We start from the raw sequence: 20,621 nt of genomic DNA, 5'->3' as shown, positions 1-20,621 counted from the left end.
ACTATTCCTGGTCAGTACATGTTTTCATGTGTATACTGGTCTTAGGAGAAAATGGGTATGTTTTGAAACGTTTTCATGGCTTACATTTTAGGCTGTCAAGTCATATGTAGTGTTTCATCTCTGGAGGTGTGAATAACTGGTTGAACCAAAGCTTAAATTTGAGGATCTGTGTTAATCTCTCAAAAAAAGCAGTGAGAGTACACAAGCATTGTGGTTAAGCAGTCACAGGCAACACAGGTCTATGATTAAAAAGGACATGCTTATAATGAAGTGCAACTCTGAAGGAGTGGTGATCTAATTTGATGTTTCTTATACTTTATTGAGATGTTCATTGTGTTATTTTTTTAATGAAAGCTTTACGTCTCTAGCAGAACCTATTATTTATCACACTTTGCTGTCAGGTTTATCTTCTCCACAGTATACACCCCTGTTTCAAAATGGTCAATTTTTTTAGTCGTATTCAGTACAAGACAAATATTAGGATCCAGTATTCATAAAATGTATAATTACTTGCATTGTTAAGCGCCTTGGGGCAACCTTGTTGTGAAAGACGCTATATAAAAATACATTGAATTGAATTGAAAGGAATCTATAAGATTGGATTCTGATTTTCCTAACAGCATAAAGTACTTTTTTAATCAATCTAAGTCTCCCCAAAATGATTGCAACATTTTATAAAAACTAGAGGGGATAAATCAAATGACACTTTAGTAAATCAGTGCAAGTCAAGTTAAAAAAGATTTCTTGAGCTCATTGCCTCTGGTTCCTTAATCTGCTGTAATAGTAAATGTGTTTGTAAATTTGCCAAGTCTATTGTGTACACCAATTAGATTGTGATGTAATATTTCCTGCAGCAGAGTCTCAAAACATGTTTCCGACACCAAACCCATCAATCTTTCAGTGGCTCCTGCACCAGTTGTTTTTGTTGTGTGCTTGGCTGTACTGTCATTTGCTAGAGAGCCTGAAGGAGGCATGCTTCATATAATAGACACTAGTATTTTGTGGCTGTATTTGTGACTTAAGTATGTTTTGGGGGAATTATAACAATCTCAGTTTTTAATATGCAGACTGCTTCATTTCACAGATTCTTTTATATAAGCATCACAGTTATACAAAAGCCAACTACTTTTTAAGACGTGAATAATTAGATAAATACAAGTTTAACTTTTATATTCCTATGTTTCTTTTTTTTTTCTATGAGTTTTGGACCTTAAAAAGGAAACAAATGTTGCAACCCTCACAGTTATCCTCAGTATTTTACGTATTGTACATTTTGAACTACATTTACTGTATGGACAACCTGCTCCATTACAGTCATTAACCTCAGAGATGTATCATAAGTAATTAACTCTTAGTAACATTCATTCTGAATCTCTTTAATAATGAAACCACCAAAAGATTAAAATACATTTTAGTTGTTACCAGTGTTTTATCCGTAAATGTGTGAACAACAAGTTAAGCGCGTTACACACCAGGTTTCCTTCTCCATAACTTTCAACATGGATATAATACTATTTATCTCTGTTCTGTGATGCTAACAACTCTCTTCTCATTCCACAAACAGCAGTTCAGGCGAGTTTGTAAATCCATATCAACGTACAGCATTTGAATAAACCCCTTTTCCATAGTCATGATTATTGCCTGCTGGGTTGTCCCTTGACCTCATTTCTGGCAGCTTCTTTCTAAATGCATGGATTCACTAATGTAACAACAGAGACCGGAGCTTTAGACCTGGAAACGTTTGGTTTTTGAAACACAAAGGATGTGAGTAAAAACATGAAGAGATCAACAGTATTAACAAAGAGATTGTTATTGAATTTGAGTTGTTCCTGGATTTGTAAAACAGTGATTTTGAACTGATTTACTGTTTTTAAATACAGCTATGACTGCAACTGTTTTTACAAATATTTAGTTTTTTAAAGCACTATACTAAATTACTAATTTGTGATAAATATATTTATTATACATTACTACTTAAATAGCTTAGTGTACAAATTAGTTCTCTTCAAAATGAATAAAAAGCTTGCTGTAAAAATGCCATGCACTTAAGGTGCAATATAGTATCAAAGAGAGCAGTGGTATCAAAAAATGTTTATGCCAGGTATTACATGCTATAACAGGGCTTTTGGAGCATACTGTATGTCAGTCATTTAAAGATGTCTTGGACTGGTTGCCCTGACATTCTTGTAGTGCCGAATCATCACTTAGATGTTCTGCAATTGAAATTATGGAGTTTCTCTTAGTTTCAAATGTAAAGTGACCTTTTGTTGTAAAAACTATGAATCACCTGCATTGCTGAATGTTTTGGGTAGCCCTTTGCTAACCCAAACTACACTTGCATTATTTCTCTTCAATAAATCTTGCCTTGCCTAGATCAAACTTGATTATAGTATGGAGACAAATGGAAAAAATCTAATTGATTTATGTTATTATTTATTTTTAATTATTGGTGTTTTAGTTTTAAAATGAACATTTGAACTGAAATTTTTAATTGTAATTTCAACTAAGACAACTGTGAGAGCATGTTTAAGTTCAGTATAACTGTTTTGCCCTGTTTTGTGTTCATTTTAACAGTTAAAATTAATAGTTTCTTGACTTTATCTTATGTCTTTGATTTGAATGACAAAGTGAGCGGATCTAAAACTTCTATTGCTTCTATGGTTTCTAAAATGTCTTTTTAATTTTAAGTTCAGTAACCCTTCAGCAAAGCTTGTGATTCTGTTGTTGGTTGCTATGACTTGAGTTCTGTGCAACTCCCTTCCTTGAGGTAAGCTTTTGTTTTTGCTTTGAAAGAAGTATGAAATACCCAACATGGAACAATCTGTCAATAAACTGCTTTATTTCAAAATCATGAATATCACTAAAGAGCATTTTACTCCCTCCTAACTGTCTGTTACCCCTGAATGTTGAAGAACCCTTTTGGATATTTTCTAGTCGAGAGCACAAGATTGCTAATTCTGAAGTATAGTATTTAGGAAATGTCCAAGTCAGAGCTTTAAAAAAAGTTAACACACTCATTACACTCACAGGGTTACCAAGGGTTACAAGAAAGCTTTCAGACTCCTTATAATATTCTTGTCTCGTAAAGGCAGTGTGAGTGTGGAGAGACTAGGTGCTTGCCAAACTCCCCAGCCTTTGGCTAGAGAGATGAGCCAAGCTGCTATAAATATTAGCAAGATGCCTGCCACTACAACCACAAATCCTCTTATCCTGATTAGTGTTCAGGCACTGATTTAAAAGGGGATTAGTTGGAGGCCTAGTTGTCATATCATATGACCATTAAGGAGGCTAGAATTGTGCCCAGGGGACCACAAAGATGAGTTTGGGCAAAAGGTGGAGAGGTCAGGAGTGCTGTTCCTTTTTCTGTGACTGCTCTTAGTTGAAGTAGCACAATTGTGGTTGTAACACCTTATGGACATCCACTTCCAGTGTGAAAAAGTAATGAGGAGTTTATGTTTGCCTGTGTAGGGTGTGGACACTACAGCTTCTTGCTGTCTCTGCTGGTGGTTATGACACCAAAACCACTTTGGAAAGCCCTCCAGCATAGTGGGATCAAAACCTTCCTTTTAGGACCTGAGCTTTTCCTTTCTGTAACTTATGAATTCAGTTTGCTACTGCCATGATTTGTTATATCGTCAATAAAGTTAAGTGAGCCAGCTTCAGAAACCTCCATACATGTCAACGCCATGACATGACCTCCACCATGCTTCACAAATGACGTGGTGTTTTTTGGAGCATGTAGAATGACTTTCTTTCTCTATATTTTAACCTTTCCATCACTGTGGTTAAGGCATACTGTATCTTGGTCTCATCTGTCCATTAAATGTTATTCCAGACCTCTCTTGGTTTATCTATGTATTTTTGAGGAAATTCTCACCTGACATTTCTGTTCTTGGTGCTGAAGAGAGAAGTGCATCTTCTGGAGTAGCCCTTGAAATAATTATACTGCACTTTTCTGGAAACTTTGGTTTTGATTCCTTCACCCTTGTATTCTAGCCTTTCAACATATCGCTCACAGTTGTTTTAGTTGTTTACTTGACAGTTGAGAGTTTTTGTGTCAGCAATTTCCGATATTTTTCTTCACCGACCTGGTGTTTATTTATAGATAATGATAACTGCAGTTTGTTTCTTCTTCAGTGGATTTCAAATTGTTGATTTTGGTATGCCCAGTTTCTGTGCTCTGGTTCTGCTTTAGTTCTTGATTTTTTTTTTTTCAGTTTCAAAACTGCTTGCTTTTCTTTAATAGAAAGTTTTGACTCCCAATGACAGACACCGAACACTGAAGCTGCTGAGGCAAGGTGAACTGATGTCCACAGCTCTTTTATGAAGTCTTAATGACCCAACAACAAACGCTTGACCAACAAAAGACACCTGTCAACCAGCTGTCTCAATACTGTGGCTCTTTCAACAGAGAGGCTTCACGCTATGAATTTGTTTAACTGGCTCAAGACAGTATAACTGAATCAAATTCATGAAAAAAATACTTTCAGTTGTACCCATCAGCCATTTTTTCCATTTGAAATGTTTAAAGTTTCTAGTGAAAATCTAGTTAAGCCTAACTGTCCCAATACTTGGAGGGCACTCTGTAAGTTGTCCCTGTTTGTTGCTCAGTTGTCAGCGGTACAGTCTCTATGTCCAAGGTTGCTGCACAGCTGTTTGCAGGCTGCTCTTTACTATGCTGGCTTTTAGTACTTATATCTGTCTTCATTTACTGCAGTTTCTTCTGCTTTTTACAGAACGTGTGCTTCATGAGTGTCATACATACTAGAAGTCTTGAATTAAACTGCTGGAATTTAATTTCTTATTGTGGTGCGTGGCTCTATTCATTCTTAGCCTGGTAATTGTAAGTGGAGTCATTTTCACTTATTCCTCCCTTAAATATATAACACAAGCTCTTTCCTTTTTTGGAATTAACAAGTATTTGAATACTTATCTAAGCAACCAAATAGTATATATGAAAATGTTGGAGTATTCAGTTATGTGGTCTGTCCCCTAAACTGAATTTACTTTAATAAATGTATTTTTACCATAATTGAATGATGTTTGTTATAAAGAGGACAACATTCTCTTTTAGCAAGGAGCATTAGCTACAGCAGTTTGACAACTCAGATTTATCTTTTTTTAAAATTCAAGTCTTAATTAATCACATTTAAATTTGCTGTTTTTGGATGATATATGTACTGATGCACAAAAGAAAGGGAACACTCAGGCCTAATGGATTTAACCAAATATTTTTAACTTGGATATCCAACAAAATTGCTGACAGTGAAAAAGCTAGAAGAAGCAAGAAATGTGTTTATTAAGAAATATGATAGCTCTTCAAATAAAAACCTGTTAGAAGTTAGTTTCAGAAATGAGCATTTCAGCCAGCATTGAGCACTAAAACAATTCAGGCAGTATTGACTTAACCAGCAACATCTTCACACGTGTTGTCTCCCCTCAGATCTATCAAGGGCACAACAGTATTAGTAACAAGAGCACTCCACCACTCTCAGCTATTGTCTTAGATGAGCCATAGATCAGCTGTCATCATGTTGAACTGCCTTTGAGTATGCATTTCATTTTCATAAATCCGGTGAGATTCAGCAGAATGAGTATTTCGAAGGTTATTTTCACTTGGATGTTCTCCATTGCACTTTAAAATGACTCAAATCAAGGACCAGGTGGGAAAAAATACACATACCTGTTCCCTTTTTAGATGACATTGGGCTGAATGGACCTATTAATGTAAAACTTTGTTGGGTTCTCATTGTGCATCGTTATGCCAGACTTATTATCTGATTTCTAAACTAAACTAGAAATGGAAAACTGATAGCTAAATCACAGTTAGTTTGCACTACAGCCTAGGATTTTAAACCACTGAAATCATCATATACTCGAAGTGAAATGAAAAACGAGGAAACTAATCTATATTCTTATGATACCCCTCACCACATTGACCCTTTTTTTGAAAGATACAATAAGTGTTCCTCAGTGGCTATTGTTCACAACAGCAGTTCTGGAGAGTTCCCATCCAGAAGCACTTACATCTTGGTTTATACCAGTCTTGATTATTGTAACCTGGTGCATGGTGGTGTATGCAAATGTATTTAAGCTGACACATGTTTAGAACAAGCTGTGTAGAGCTGAACCAAAACTAAAATGCACAAGGGTTTTTAACATTTTAGCTTTCTTGCACTGCCTAGTTCCTTGCATTAGGTTAACACGTTACATATAACGTGTTAACCTAGTATTCACCTAGACTTCATTTGTGCTGTGTGTCTTCTTTGTTACTAAGCCTGTGGATGATCATCAAGCCCGTATCAGATCTTGCATGTCAATCAGCACATTCAAATCCTATATTAAAACTGACTTTTATACTCTATAGATTTTAATTGTTTAATTAATTAAGTTTTGGTGTGTACAGCTGAAAAAGTGAAGAAATTCCTGTTGAGCTTTTTGAAAAAGGTCCATTGATTCCAGTTCTGTAAAAACTTTATAAGGATCATTAAGTCATATCAAGCTATTGATTGTAGCTTCCCAGCATCAAGACTGGTGCAGTGTGCATGATATGCAGTAGAATAACATTGTTGATTTGAATTAGGTGTTAAAAATAGGAGAAGGCAAGAAGAATGTGGCTAGGGACTATAGTATTTTTTGGTGCTGTGAGTATGTGGTCCTGATCATTTGTCAAAGCTCACCTTTTTTAACTGATTTACAGATACTAGCCTGTTATTCTTAAAATAAAGTGCACTTTTGACCATAGCAGAAAACATGAACATTTTTATATTTCAGAATTTTCAGTTTTTGAGAAGGTGGGATTAAAAAATAATTCATTTTATGAATTTAATCCTTTATATACCCTGATACAGTTAAGACCCAGACACATTGTGTATAGCTGGGCATTTACTGAAACAATCTGAGTAAAAAAAAAACCTTGCTCAAGGGTACAGCACGACCATCCCACCTGCGTGGATTGTTCACTGTAAATCCACAACCCACTGCGCAGGACACTGCTCCCTCCAATTCCTCCATTGTGTTTTCTTTCATTTGTACAATTACACTTTGATGTTTATGTATTTTCCTCAGCTTAGTCTCTTAAGATGGTTTGTGTCAGTAAAAGAGTGCCTTCTCATAGGTGCTTTGTAAGGAAATTGACGTTTATTATAAGCCGGTAATGTGACGTTTTTGTGTTTCCATGGATCACCGTTAGTATCGTATACAGAGGCACGTTTACAAGCGTGCAAGAGAAGCTAGATTAAGCTTCCAGTCATCTATTTGAAATGATCGGTATAATATAGTGCTGATGTTTAGGTTTCAGCGAGAAGCTGGCACATTCCTGTGCTTGTCTACACTTTGCCATAGATACCCATGCGAGGAAACGTGTGGGTATCTGTGTGTGCTGGGTACTTGTACAGTATGTCCCATTGCGGGTTGGGTGACCTGTGATGTGTTCCTCTGTCTGGCAGGTCCTGCCCCTCCCTCCCTTCCCCACCAGCGGCAGGTTGCCATGGAGAATTCATCAGTGGCCTCGGCTTCCTCCGAGGCTGGCAGCACGCGCTCCCAGGAGATCGAGGAGCTGGAGCGTTTCATCGACAGCTACGTTCTGGAGTACCAGGTGCAGGGGCTGCTGACTGACAAGATAGAGGGGGATGGAGACGGGGAGAAGATGCAGTCTAACATTTCCCAGGTCAGTCTTCACTGCGGCTACACTGCCCTGTTCTTTCTTTTTCTAGCCAGAAATAAGGGGCGGCTGGTATATCTGACCAGTCTGATGCAGCATCTCACACAGAATTAATGACAAAGTTGTGAATGGTTAGTATTAGCATTGCACAATGAGGAATGTTAAAAGCATGCAGTGCTCAGACATACTTGAGAGCAGATTTAGCATACTACCAGCCTTTAGTTGGGAAATACCTTCCTGTTATCATAATGTACTATAGTTCTCTGTGCCATGCTACATTTATGATGTAGTTCACACCTGAAAAAGGCTTCACAGCTAAAACTGTGTGTCTATTTTTCTTTTCCTTTCAGCATGGAATAAATCTTTCTTTGTAAATTTATGATGTAGTAATTTTATCAAATTGAACCTCTTCAGTTTCTTATATGGTTAAATAAAAGATGCTGCAGCATTATAATGCAGCAATATATTATTAGATATTCTAATCATTAGTATATTCTAATTGTTGTATATACAGTATAGACTATAGTCTGTGCCCCTTATACATGTGCAGATATGACATTGGGAGGAAAAGAACCACAAACACATTTCTTACAATGCATGTGGTCATGTTTTTGTCATAATACCCTGGAGCTAGCAAGGACACCAGAAGAAGGGCATGAACTCTTAAAGCACAGCCTCTTACAGTATCATAACACCGTCAGTGTAGTATATTAACGTTATGTAATTAATAACTAGTGATGAAAATCTATTATGTGTTTCAGTATTGTTCTCTTATAAAATGCAACTGTTTTTACTGCTTTTTCATGGTTATCGTGATAGATAAGTAGCTCATTTCAAACAAAAATCTGGAGTGGAGCACATGCAGAAAGAAGAGCAGATTAAAGGCCATTCCTCTCAGTTATGTAGACATGCTGGCTGTCTCTGTGTAAAAAAGCAGTGTAAACCTGTTAGTGAAGTAGTAAAGAATGGGCTCAGCCTTTGTAAGACGAGCTGGATTTGAGACTTGAAAGTGAAAATGGCAAATCATCTGCATTACTGCTGCCATCTGCTACCTGTCTGGACAGCTGAACCTGGTACCCTGTTACTTCATGTTTGGAAAGCTGCTTAGGGGATTTATAGCGTAATTCCAAATTTGGACGTACTCTGCTCTGTTTGGTCGCCTTGATTAGCTAATCTTGTGAAGCAGAAGGGGAAAGTCCTACATCGTCCTTGTCTATTGTCTTAATTCTTCCCTCTGCCTCTCAAGAAAATAATATTTTATTTTTGTGAGATTCACTGTTTACTGTTAATATTAGAATAAGAATTCCAAATGTCTGGTGTTACAGCACTTTACTGAAGGGGATAGCTGTTGAGTAAAGGGGAACATTGGACACCTGCAGATTTCTGTCTTCATTGATGCTTTCTTCTCTAGTTGCACACTAAATAGCAAGGTTTTAATAATAATAAATGCTATTCTATTTTATAAGTAAAGTGAATCAGACCAATTTTTGGACCAATTAAGCCACTGAAGGATATAGTATATTTTGAAAGCCTGTTAGGCCTATTAAAAAGCCAGATAAGGTTCTATTTTCTCGCTTTATGTATTATCTACTTATAGTATAAGACCTTTCTTTTTACCAAGTCCAGTCAGCCTTTATCACACCCTGGGCTCTGAACAAAAATCTCCAGGCCTCAGTATCCAGCTTGCTTTCTGACCAGAAGCTTTTCTGTGATACAGTACATGTCTTTTAAGACCCCTAATCATTAAATTCCTTACTTGTAAGGAAACTGTATATTTTAGGTGTATTTTTGTCTGCTTAGAAACTTGTTTGCCTGCTTAGCTAAACCTTTCTAGGTATAAAGAAAGGTCAGATTTTACCACAATAAGCCGATTGTCACCCACTATGTTGAATGTTATGAATGAGGTTCCCTGTGTCGCAAGGGTATTTTCTCTCCTCCTGCATCAGAGTTGCAGTGTAAAGCTCATTGGCTCATGCAGAAAAAACTTCAGTATACTGTAAATCTGAACTATTATGCTTCAGTTAGCTTCAGTGATGTACAGGCACCTTTTTGTTCCATCTGGTCAGTTGTGGTGGTTGTCACATTGGTATTTGCTTGTTTGGTATTGTGCTGTTGTGAGTTGTGAGATGGTATTTAAAATGCCTAGTGAGCAGAAGGTAGCAAAATCCATTGAAGAGTACTTGACACTGGAGGGGATTGCCTGAGGTTTTTCTCCGTTTCATTTTACAGAGTGAAAACAAATGCACATTTTTGAATATCCTTTTGAAACACAGCTTCAAAGATGTCAGATAATTGTGAACCAGCAAAGAGTTGTTGACGCATCTGTTCTCAGCTTTAAAAGGCTCAGGGTAATGTTGGATGTAGATGTAGTGTTTTGGACAGGCGGATCAGTTATACAGAATACATGGCCTTCTTACTTCCCTTTCAAAATCATGTAGACTGCGGACACTTGAAATACACTGTTTTTAGTGAGGAATGCATGAAACTAACTAGTTAGTGAATGACAGGGGACCCCAATCTCCTTCATGGGAAGCTGTTAAACTGCTCCAGTTAAACCAGTAATGACCTGACTCTGGTCACTGTGAGCTCAGCTGTCTGAAAAGCTATAGACATAGCTTCACATACAATACATAGGTCCAGGCCCCCTCCTGTCCTGGAGTCCTTGCACTTACTTTCTATCAGGTTTTGTCGACTTCACAAATCCTCATGGTCACCTATTAGGCTCTTCATGGTTTGGCACCTCAATACCTGTTTGACTATCACCCTACTCCCCACATTTTAACCTTCATTCGTCTAATTCTGGTTTTCTGTCTGTACTCCAAGCCTGTCTATGCTCTCTGGGAGACAGGGCCTTCTCTTAATATGCCCCAGTACTCTGGAATTCTATCCCTAAGGACAGTCATCTTCCCTGAGCACCTTTAAATCCACCCTCCAAACCTTCTTCCTTAAATGGGCTTTTACTTAATCACTTCTTTGTCTTCCCCTTGCATCTTCTTCCCCATTCTGAGCCCCTGTTTTTAATTGTGCAATTGTTTTTAATTGTTATTTTGTTGCCTCTTCTTGTTAGCTTTATTTCTTGCTAAATTTGAAAGTAAAGGTTTTCTTAGTAAAAATTGAGAAGTAACTTGTAAAAGGAGCTATGTCAAATACAGATCATCATCCTTCATCTGTGGTGCAGGCGAACAATTTCTACATTTCTTTCTCTTTCTTTTTCTGATCCAGTGGACTGAAGACTGCAGTGATAGGATTGATGGCAGCTGGTCCTCATCAAGGGGAAGGGGCTCTTCCAAACCAAACAACCAGGTAAAAGGCACAGCGTGTCTCCATAAAACGGCAGTAGCATGCCTCTGTGTCTGACACCTGCGGGCACAAGAGACAGGAGCTCAAGTGTGATCATGCATAGTTAAATATTGCCTGGCATGTAAAAACCAGAGTGGTCAAGCTGTAAAAGCCACATAAAAAACTGCAAAAACTTTATGATTTAATTTTATTAACATAATGGATGCTGTCCTTGTTATGCAAACACATGTTCTCATTCCGTTCATGTGCCAAGCATGACAAATTATTTTGTTCATTATTTGAGTCAGTGTGGTTGTGGTAGTTGCAGTTATGCCTTTAAATAATAGTTTTGGTTGTGGTTTACTTGGATTAATTGTAGGCTTCTAATTTGTTTCTACATAATGTATAACTGATGGATCAAAACAAAGCTGTGGCTTTCAGTAAAATCACAGATTTCAATTCATTTTGAGCAGCTTTTATCTGAGAATATTTTATACAGTAAATCGATATTTGATATCAAAACGCACAGCACAGATGAGATTTTGTGCAAGGTTATTGAGCAAAAACATAATTACTGCAGTGCACAGTGTACTCAGGTCATCAACAGTAAACATGGAAAATATCTGATATTTTCTGCACTTTAATATTGGTGGTGCCACAGGGAGACAAACTTTCTATTAATCATGCCACTTTAAACAATATTGCATTTCAAGAGCAGTTAATTATACACATAAGGTTTATTTCAATGTGTGAGACGGAACACAAGAAAATTAATATGTGAGAAGGCCATTTGCAGGTTTGAAAGTGTATGAGAAAGAGAATGTGTTTAAGTGCTCATACGCACACAAGAAAAAGATATGGATGTGAGAGGGAGAGATTCTGTGTCAGCGAAAGGTACTGAACACTTAGCACTGAACTGTCCTCCCCATGGTCTCCTGGCTCTTAATGAAAGTAGGCTAACAGTGCCCCTGCTTTAACTGTTTGCTTATGGTGTCCTGGCACAGACCGCTTGTTTCTCTAATACTTCTGAGCCGGTGACCAGCAGTTGTCCTGGTTGCTTGTTTGTGTTTGGTTTGTGGTCCGTTGTGTGGAGAGTGTGTGTGATAGGCACGCAGCATGTGATTCATTGTCTACATTCCTTGTTTCTACAGATTTTCTGCAGAATATTGTTTTCTACAGTAGTAGCAAAGGCCTTAACTAGATTCATAGAAGAACAGTGTTAGGCTTTAGAGAGACACTGTCCATTTCTATTGATAACAGGCCATGAAATTGTTCTTGCAGCCTTTTCTTAAATGTTTTTTCGATGTGTGCGCTAAGAAGTATTTGCCTTATTGTGGATAAAGTTTCTTCACTGTCATTTTTGCTTTAGGACCATATTGCAAAGACTTAAAAGATTGCAGCAAATGGTCCTTTTCTTACAGCATATTGTTCCAACATAAATTCAATCATATAATGATTTCTAGATTCAAATGTTTGCTGTTTAAGAACAGTATTTTCCAGTTTACTGTGTATTCTTATTTTATGACATCTGCCATCAGAAAAAACAATAGAAATAATTACTTTGAGATTTTTACGGAATGTGAACATTGTCTTCTCAGGACTGATCTAAAAGAGGATAAGTTTTTACCTTAAACTAAAGGTGATCATTTAGAGATCATAAATACAAGTCTGTTGTCTCATATGTAGGAACCCCAGTGAAAGGGGAATAATGTCAAAATAATTCAACTGGCTTTTCACGATACCCGCTGCCCTGGCTGTCAAATTTTATTAGCAATTTTTAAGTTAAGCCTCTCTGCAATTTCTTGCTCACAGTAAAATAAGCCTTTTGTTTTTTTCATTTTTACTGTCAACACAGCATCTAAGCCAGATGATATACATTATTATAAAACTTAATTTTATGTAGTTTATGTGTAGAGACAATAATGTATTTTAAAATGGATTTTATATAAGCACAATTTGACACTTGTGTGAGCTGCCTCTTTTGTGCTGTTGTTCTTTTGTATGTTACACATTAGTGATTTGTAGAACATTTATTTCTGTTGGTTTTCACCTAAACCATTAAGCCCTTTACAGTTAAAGTACTGTAAAAGCATCAGACATAAGTCTGTGGCTCTTTTCTGTCTGATGTGGTTTCCACAAGTTGTGCTATCTGTGTGCCATTAACTTAGCATCTAAAGGAGGAAACCAAGTGTGGCGTCTCGCTTGCCATATCCAAAGATCAAAATCACCTGCACTGATACACACCACGTGGACAGTTTTCCCTTGGGTGAAGCTTCTTTAGAACAAAACCTGCAGAAAGAAGGGAGTCTTTTCTCTACCCTTTGGCGATTTTCCATCCCTTCTCCTTCCCCGCTGGGAACAGGGTAGAGAGAGCACAGTTCAGACTCAGTGGCTTGTTTGTGTGGTAGGTGAGGCTGCGCATGTGTGTGCTCTTTGTTCGAGGCCGATTGACGCTGCTTCACTTGCGTTTTCCCATGCAGCTCTGCTCTCTCAGGCCGACAGACCAAAATCCAAGGCTTGTGCTGTTCTGCACTTAATAGTTAAGGACTCGACCTGAGCGTTGTGATCTCGCCTCCTGAGCAGTAGCTTGGCAGGTTGGTTTGTAGGACTGGGAAGCGGGTGAATCCTCTTTATTAGTGCAGTATTATTTACCATGGCACGGTTACACCTTCATCAGGTAAGCTACTTCACCTGGAGCTATCAGCATATTTCATAGGACTGATTTTATTGAGGCACCAAATCTTTCTCTGGTTCCGTTCATGTAGAAAGATGTATGTTGATGTAATTTGGCTTTTCACAGCTGGGATTACAGAAACAATTTATGGTCTCTTTCCAGAACTTGCTAGTCTGTTTTTGTACTGATTTGAGTTAATATTTTTGTAGTTTCTTGCAGTCTTATAGAAATAGGGATGAACAATTACAGCACAGGGTTATGTAAACCCTTTCTTTAAAAAAAAAATCTCAGAAACATCACATCACAGCTTAACTCTGTATAATAACATCACCAAATCAAGACGTTTATTTCATCAGCATTTGTGTGTAAACAGTATGCAGTGTGAATTGTAGTAGCAGGTGAACTAAACAAATGCAAAGCACAGTTTTAGGATAAGCAAGACCTGCTCACTAAGCAAACTTGGTAGAGCTTTTTTGTGTAATCCTGAATTTTCATGGGTATTTCTGTGGTTTGTAAGGGTGACATGGGCTCCTTTTAAGGTGTAGGGTAATTATCCTAGTAAAATATGTCATGATTCACATTCACAAAATGAATTATGTAATGCAAGCATAAATTTAATTCAATAATTTGCAGTGTAAAAAACTTGAGAGGGAATTGTCAAACCTTCAGAATCAAATTATAAAGATCTGCTTATGTGTCTTAAAATGTCCCTAGTGTTCACATTATCATCAGACGTAATACAAACTGACATTTTAGAGCTTTTCCACTTCAACATTAAAGAGCTGTTAACATTACTAAGTCATTAAATCAAGAAAAGGAAAATCTTTGTGTATAGTACTGATAAAGTTGTCATAGGCTGTAATACTTGTAATCCCTGTAATTAAAAAGAAGTAGAGAACATTCTATTTCTTTCTTGGAAGTAAAGTTGACATGCTTGATTTACTGTATATAACTGGTACTTTCCAAAGAGCATTAAAAATAGTATTCAGCATTTACTTTTTTCATGCAACATCCCTTTAACTTTGCTTTTTGCTGATTTCTTCCCAGTTAAAAACCATTTAAATTATTTGGCAAACTTTCTCATTTAACATCACAGGTACTGTTGTAGTACTATAGTCTTTCAAGCAAAGTTTATCAGAGGTGATGCTGATCATTATAGCTGGATCCCATATAACTCATATTTCAATCCTGCTGTTATCATTTGGTATGTATCCATCCCTCCGTTTGCAAAGGAAGTTTGTTCCTCAGAACTGTTCATAATTTGATACTTCTTAAATTGAAAATTAAATTCCCATTGTTTCACATGTAAAAGCTTACAACACATTCCTGAGATCTAGAAAATTGCATAGTATTACTTGTTATATTAAGAGTATTGTGTTGTGAAAATAAGATTATTATTGCATGTCTATGATAATGATCAGATTTCACTTGGTACAACAGTATGGCTCAGCTAAGTCCAAAGGAATGCAAATACCTTCCCACTGTCTTTTTCAATCCTATCACTTCACATATTTCAGCCAGCGGAAATTCTTTCCTTTCTTTGCTTTTGTATAACCTGAAGCACTGGCAACGCGTTTTGTCGACGGACTGTAGTTAAAAATTTGCCCTGCAATGGACTACTGTCCTGTGCAGGGGGTACCCCACCTTGCGACTATTGCATGCTAAGATAGGCTCCAGCTCCCCTGAATTGGATAGAATAGTTAGAAGGTGGATGGATGTTAAAAATAAGTAGTATGTTCAACTAATGACTAAAACTGACAAAACTAAAAATGACTAAATGTAAGTAACTGAGGTCAAAAGGGAATTGGCTGTAAAAAAACCCTGTAAATTGAGCATTCAGATAGCAGGGGGTGGATGTTTATAGTTACTCTTTTAGTTTTGCCCTTTGTTGAATAAACCGTTATGACTGTATTTTGGATACAACAGATCTTTTCATAGAATCCAATAATGCCAACTTCAGTATTTTAAGCCATTAAGGTTAAAAATGCTATGGATATCCCATACGTAGTGAGTAGTTTTGAGCATAGTGATTATTTTGTTAAATAGGTTTGTCGTGTAAGTGCAATGATTGCTTGTTGTACTTTAATTTTAAAGTAAAATTTAATAGGAAGTATATTGTTGTAATATAAATGTCTAAAATATAAAACACTAGAAATATATAAAATCTGTGTAATGGTTGAGTCTAATATAGTACGAATGGCCCACTTGAAACGCATTTAAATCAAATCCGGCCAACGACAGCAGATGAGTTAGACTTTAAGTAATGGCTTGAAAAAAATTCCTAGATCATTAACCATTAACAATCAACCAAGGAAGATGGACTGAATGAACGAACATCTGTCTGTAATCTTTTCATATGTTTTTTTCATTTGTCAGTGCCCGAACACGCAATTGGACAATGCTGTACTTCTTTTTTCCAAATGCAGCAAACATTTGACATTACTTATGCCTACTTTAATGGAATGTTTTTTTCTCTTAGTTGATTCTTTGGAATGTTCTAGTCTGCCTATAATTAGGAATCTGAAGGCTCACCATTAGAAATTCAGAATGTGAATCTGGAATTGTGCCCTATATAATTCACATAAGTATTACCCTATTAGCGGTTAATATTTTTATGATTTGATTATGTTTCACCACTAATTGCTTTTATCTCTCATGTTTCCCTCACAAAGCTTTGTGGATTTGATGTGTCCGGTGATTCCGGATTCGTCCGGTGCTGGAATTTGTTTTCTTTACATTCTGCAAAAAAATGTCATGATGTTTAAAAAATTGCGTAATCTTTAATATTTAAATTTGTTTGAATCATTTTGTACAGTATTCCGTAATACATCTCCAAATCCACATTTTTAAGATCATGTTTTTTTACAAAGTGAAAATAAGTCACAAATCAAGCTCAATAAATTACAGCATCAAAATTCAAAACTTTAGATCAGTGCCATGAAGACATATCCATCCATATACACTAGATAGATTACAATATGGTCTTGATTTCTATTACATTTAACATTGATATTGTACAATTCCACTCATTAATGCAGGTGCAATAGCCAATTGTACAGATTTTTACATGCAGGAGTTAGAGAGTTGCATGTTCTCTCTAGCAAGTATTAAGAAAGTCTTTAAGAGCAGCATAATACTTTTTCTTTTGAAACAGTCTGTATACAGTAGCTCCTTTTTCTTCCTGTAGCATTAAATTATGTCCCTAAGCAGCAGACGTTTCCCAGCAGTGTACCTCTTGATGAATGACTGAACTTTTTCGTTCCTGTCCTTGTGTAGTAAGATATTGTATTTTGTTTCTTTTCCTGTCAGGATGAATGGGAACACAGCAGCAACGGCAGCACTGGCTCGAGGCCCAGCTCTGGATCAAGGCCTGGGTCTGGATCGCGGTCTGGAAGCCGAGGAAGGAACAATCAGTTAAGGGGCTCTGGAAAGGTACGGGGTTCTTAGGGGCTGATGCACTGTTAGCATAGGACAGGACTGTCTTTAGCCTTTCCTTTAGACACTATTGATAGGAATGTATATTTCTACTGTATATTTAATTTAATTATAATACGTTTTTATGAGTAATTTGTATAAAATATGCTGTGTTTTGTCGTTTTAAATGCATCATTGCTTTTTAAATCCCAACCCTGAATCAGGGAGGTGTATGGACCTAATTTTATTTGTAATCCTTTGTTGTTGTAGGCATTTGTCCCTTTTTTTAATGTCTCTCTCACTTATTCATTCATAAATGTAGTCTTTCATTATGGAAAAACATGCTTTTAAAAAAAGTACTGCCTTTGAAATCCCTGGTACAGTTAGTGGCAAAAACAATGCAGTTACTCGTTATGTTGTTCATGTTTAAGCTGGAAATATTTGTGAATCTTAGACCCCTTTAGGAAGTATGTTTTTGCTGTTTGATTATCTTAAAAAAACACCCATAGGCTTTGTATGTGATTAATTTGTATGTATATTAATTTTTAAAGTAGAAAATAAACCTAGAAATGGAAGTTTTAATGCCATTGTTAATTACCCAGTAGATCTAACATGGTCAAAATTGATGTTATTGCTTATGTGAAGTAAAAAACAAATGTAAGGGCCAAGAAACAGAATCAAGAATAATAGTCGAGTATGTGGTTTTTCACATTCTTAGAATTGTAATGAGGGATTATTGGGGGAAAAAAAGTTTATGTAGAAAAAATATAAAGACTTTTCTCTATGCAACCCTGCATTAATTTGTCTCTCAGTTAATGTGTTTAGTGGCTTCGTTAAATATTTTTAGCTGCATTTTCAGTTTTCCCCCTTTAAAATACTTAAATAACCAGTTCACACATCTAACAATTAAATCATGATTTGATGCCTACCAAATAATGATTTTCTCTTATATTTGTTCACTTTCCAGTAAAGCTTTTCTAGACTTTGATGAGAGCACCAATAATAATTAAATTACATTATTTACTTCAGTTGCTGTTTCTCAGAGTTTGGCATTAAATTGGTAACACAGTGATGAGTGGAAAGGTGTGGATGAGTTTTTTTGGACTTCAATTTTTGCAATTTCTTTTTTAAAAACAGAATGGAAACAGGGAGGCTTCTTTCGACATCCTGGGAACTGATATCTGGGCTGCCAACACGCTGGAGTCTCACGGGTAAGAACCTTCTTTACTCCATGACTCTGGTTTTCTCAGTTATGGCTTCTAAGAGGTACAGCCTCTGATAATACATGGCCAACTTTTCCTGTTGCCAGGAGCCTTTTGAAATCTGTCCACATCTGCAGAAGTCAGACCTAGCCTACCGCCAGGCTCGTCCTAAGCATTACCGGAGAAGTAAGAAGACACTGTTAGATTTTACCATCCTCTTACATATTCATAGATTAGTGACAGCTCTGAAAATTAAATCTTGGTCAGAGGAGATAAAACAACTTCATAAAGACAAAATAAAATCAACAGTAATTCACAAACTGGATAATTGTGGGGGCATATCATCAGTGGCCACTGAAGAAAATTATTTTTTTGTTTGTTTCTGGTTATAATCTAATGACAGTGTGGTTTTGCTGAGCATGGGAATCAAAAGTCTAAATTAGGAAACAGCTAAGCCTTGGGCTAAATATAATGAAGTGGAAGCTGTGCATTAATCTGTAGTGATCTTCATTTTTAATAGAAAGCTACACCCTCCATTGCTAATTGAAAGGAAAATGAACCTCTTATCAAGCCTTATAGGAAATACTGGGGACTAGAGGTATTGTTGTGAAATTATGTCTTAATATAATTATGTTGCTAAAATTAAAATTAGAACATGGCACAGTGCATGTTTGTTCCTCAGAACAGTCCCAATTAGATACTGTGCGTGACGTAACTAAATCGAATGGAAAAATTGTAGTAATTAGAATTGTTCATATTATAACTGAAGCATTGATGGAGGAGCATTGACCCTGTATTTTTGTGTATTAATTCCTTGATGGCGAAAGGAAGCTTCTTGTTTCTGAGCTGGACTGGTATTGCTGTGGCTTATATGTCATTGTATAACTGAGGTTACACATTATATTGTCTGAGAGTGAAGAAGATGGGACACCCTCCTAAATTTACTGCCAAACTCTCTAAATTGATTGGTCTTGTACTGAGGTTTTTTCAATATGCAATCAATAGGATTTAGACATCAAGGACATGGCTGAAGAAGAAAGTTAGGGTATCCCAGTGAAACATCTGTGCTCCAAACCCCATTACCCTTTTCTGATAGCTCAGTTTCTTCTAGATGGTGAAGTGCCATTAAGCAGATTAACTGATAAGTAATTTTTTTTGCCCGGACTGACTAGCGTTGTGAGCCAGAGACAAACCCAGAGATGTGCCAGTTCTGTCTTTTCTGTACAATTTGCTTCCTTACAAGTCCTCTAGATCGTTGAAGCCTGAGTGTGATTGCATGCATGATGGTTTTTTCTAATACATCAAATTAATCAGTGGCTCTTTCCTAAGCTTTTCGATTTTCCTCTTTAAAATTGCAGATCGCAACTGCTCTTAACAGATTCTAGTAGTTTCAATTGTGATTTCTGCACTCCTGGTAATGGGACTATAAAATGGAGCAGCACACTCTTGTGGTTCCTAAAAAATCATCTTAAAGCACTTTGATAAAATATAAATTGTGCCTCTAATTCCCAGCAGTGCGTTTCAGAAACAAGGTTCTTTCAGTTAAGGTTATTAAGCAACAACGAGGATTCAGTTTTATCTGAGATTTATTATGGATACAGATCCTGAGGCAGAAAAGGCAGAAAAAATCTCCCAAGACAGCAGATGTTGAGCCTCAGGAATTTGTTTATTTTGACCAGGGGAGCTACATGGGATCTTCAGCCTGAGAAGCTGGACTTCACACAGTTTCATCGAAAGCCCTTCCGTGGCACGCCAAAACACCTCCCTCACATCGACCGCGAAGGGTAAGACACTGCTTCCTTGGGCTTCACTGGGAGGAGCTGTGGGATTGAGGGTTGTGTTCTTCCCTAATGACTGCTCAACTGGTTTTAAAATGATGGAAAGCAATACAAAACTGAAAGGAGACACAAATCAAAACACATAATGCCAGGGGAATATATACTATACAAGATGAACCATTTCCTTTTGAGGAAAATGTGTCTTAACTTACCTGACTGTCCTGTTGATCACAGCAGAATTTCTTTAGCCTGCTTTCTTGTAGTAGGTCTGAAACTCACCTGGATTTTGTACAATTTCAGATCCAGCAAATGGGCTTTTCTTGTAGAAGTTTCCCAGTCAACCTGGGAATATCCTGAGAATTTGAATCAGTTTGTACTGTAATCCAGTGCTGACAGGTTTAATGAGAACATCTATATAAATAAATATTTCTTAGGCTGGAAGATTAAGTCACTTGTAATAGTGGCACACAAAGTAGAAGGGGATACAGATTTTGTAGTACCAGTGATGAAATTCTTAAGATGGGTTTGAATAAGGAAATCACAATAGCAATAGCAGTTTTCAAAGCTCTTGCAACAGAGCATATCTAATCAGCAAAAAACACCCTTCTCAT

At 36.8% G+C, this 20,621-nt stretch overlaps 1 protein-coding gene across 1 annotated transcript in view; it reads left to right on the top strand.

Moving 5' to 3' along the window:
- The window catches only part of ctif (cap binding complex dependent translation initiation factor), a 130,102-nt gene that overhangs the window by 19,041 nt on the left and 90,440 nt on the right, over nucleotides 1-20,621 (top strand). The window contains exons 2-6 of the mRNA XM_088911033.1: nucleotides 7,449-7,669; nucleotides 10,886-10,966; nucleotides 16,926-17,048; nucleotides 18,168-18,241; nucleotides 19,912-20,016. Of these exons, the coding sequence (XP_088767159.1) occupies nucleotides 7,490-7,669; nucleotides 10,886-10,966; nucleotides 16,926-17,048; nucleotides 18,168-18,241; nucleotides 19,912-20,016 (563 nt within the window). The 5' untranslated portion in view covers nucleotides 7,449-7,489. The remainder of the gene's footprint in view (nucleotides 1-7,448; nucleotides 7,670-10,885; nucleotides 10,967-16,925; nucleotides 17,049-18,167; nucleotides 18,242-19,911; nucleotides 20,017-20,621) is intronic.

This window comes from Atractosteus spatula, chromosome 3 (genome assembly GCF_055471065.1).
Source record: "Atractosteus spatula isolate fAtrSpa1 chromosome 3, fAtrSpa1.hap1, whole genome shotgun sequence".
Taxonomy (NCBI): Eukaryota; Metazoa; Chordata; class Actinopteri; order Semionotiformes; family Lepisosteidae; genus Atractosteus; species Atractosteus spatula.
The sequence above is the reverse complement of the archived record's forward strand: the minus strand, read 5'-3'. Positions and strand labels throughout refer to the sequence as shown.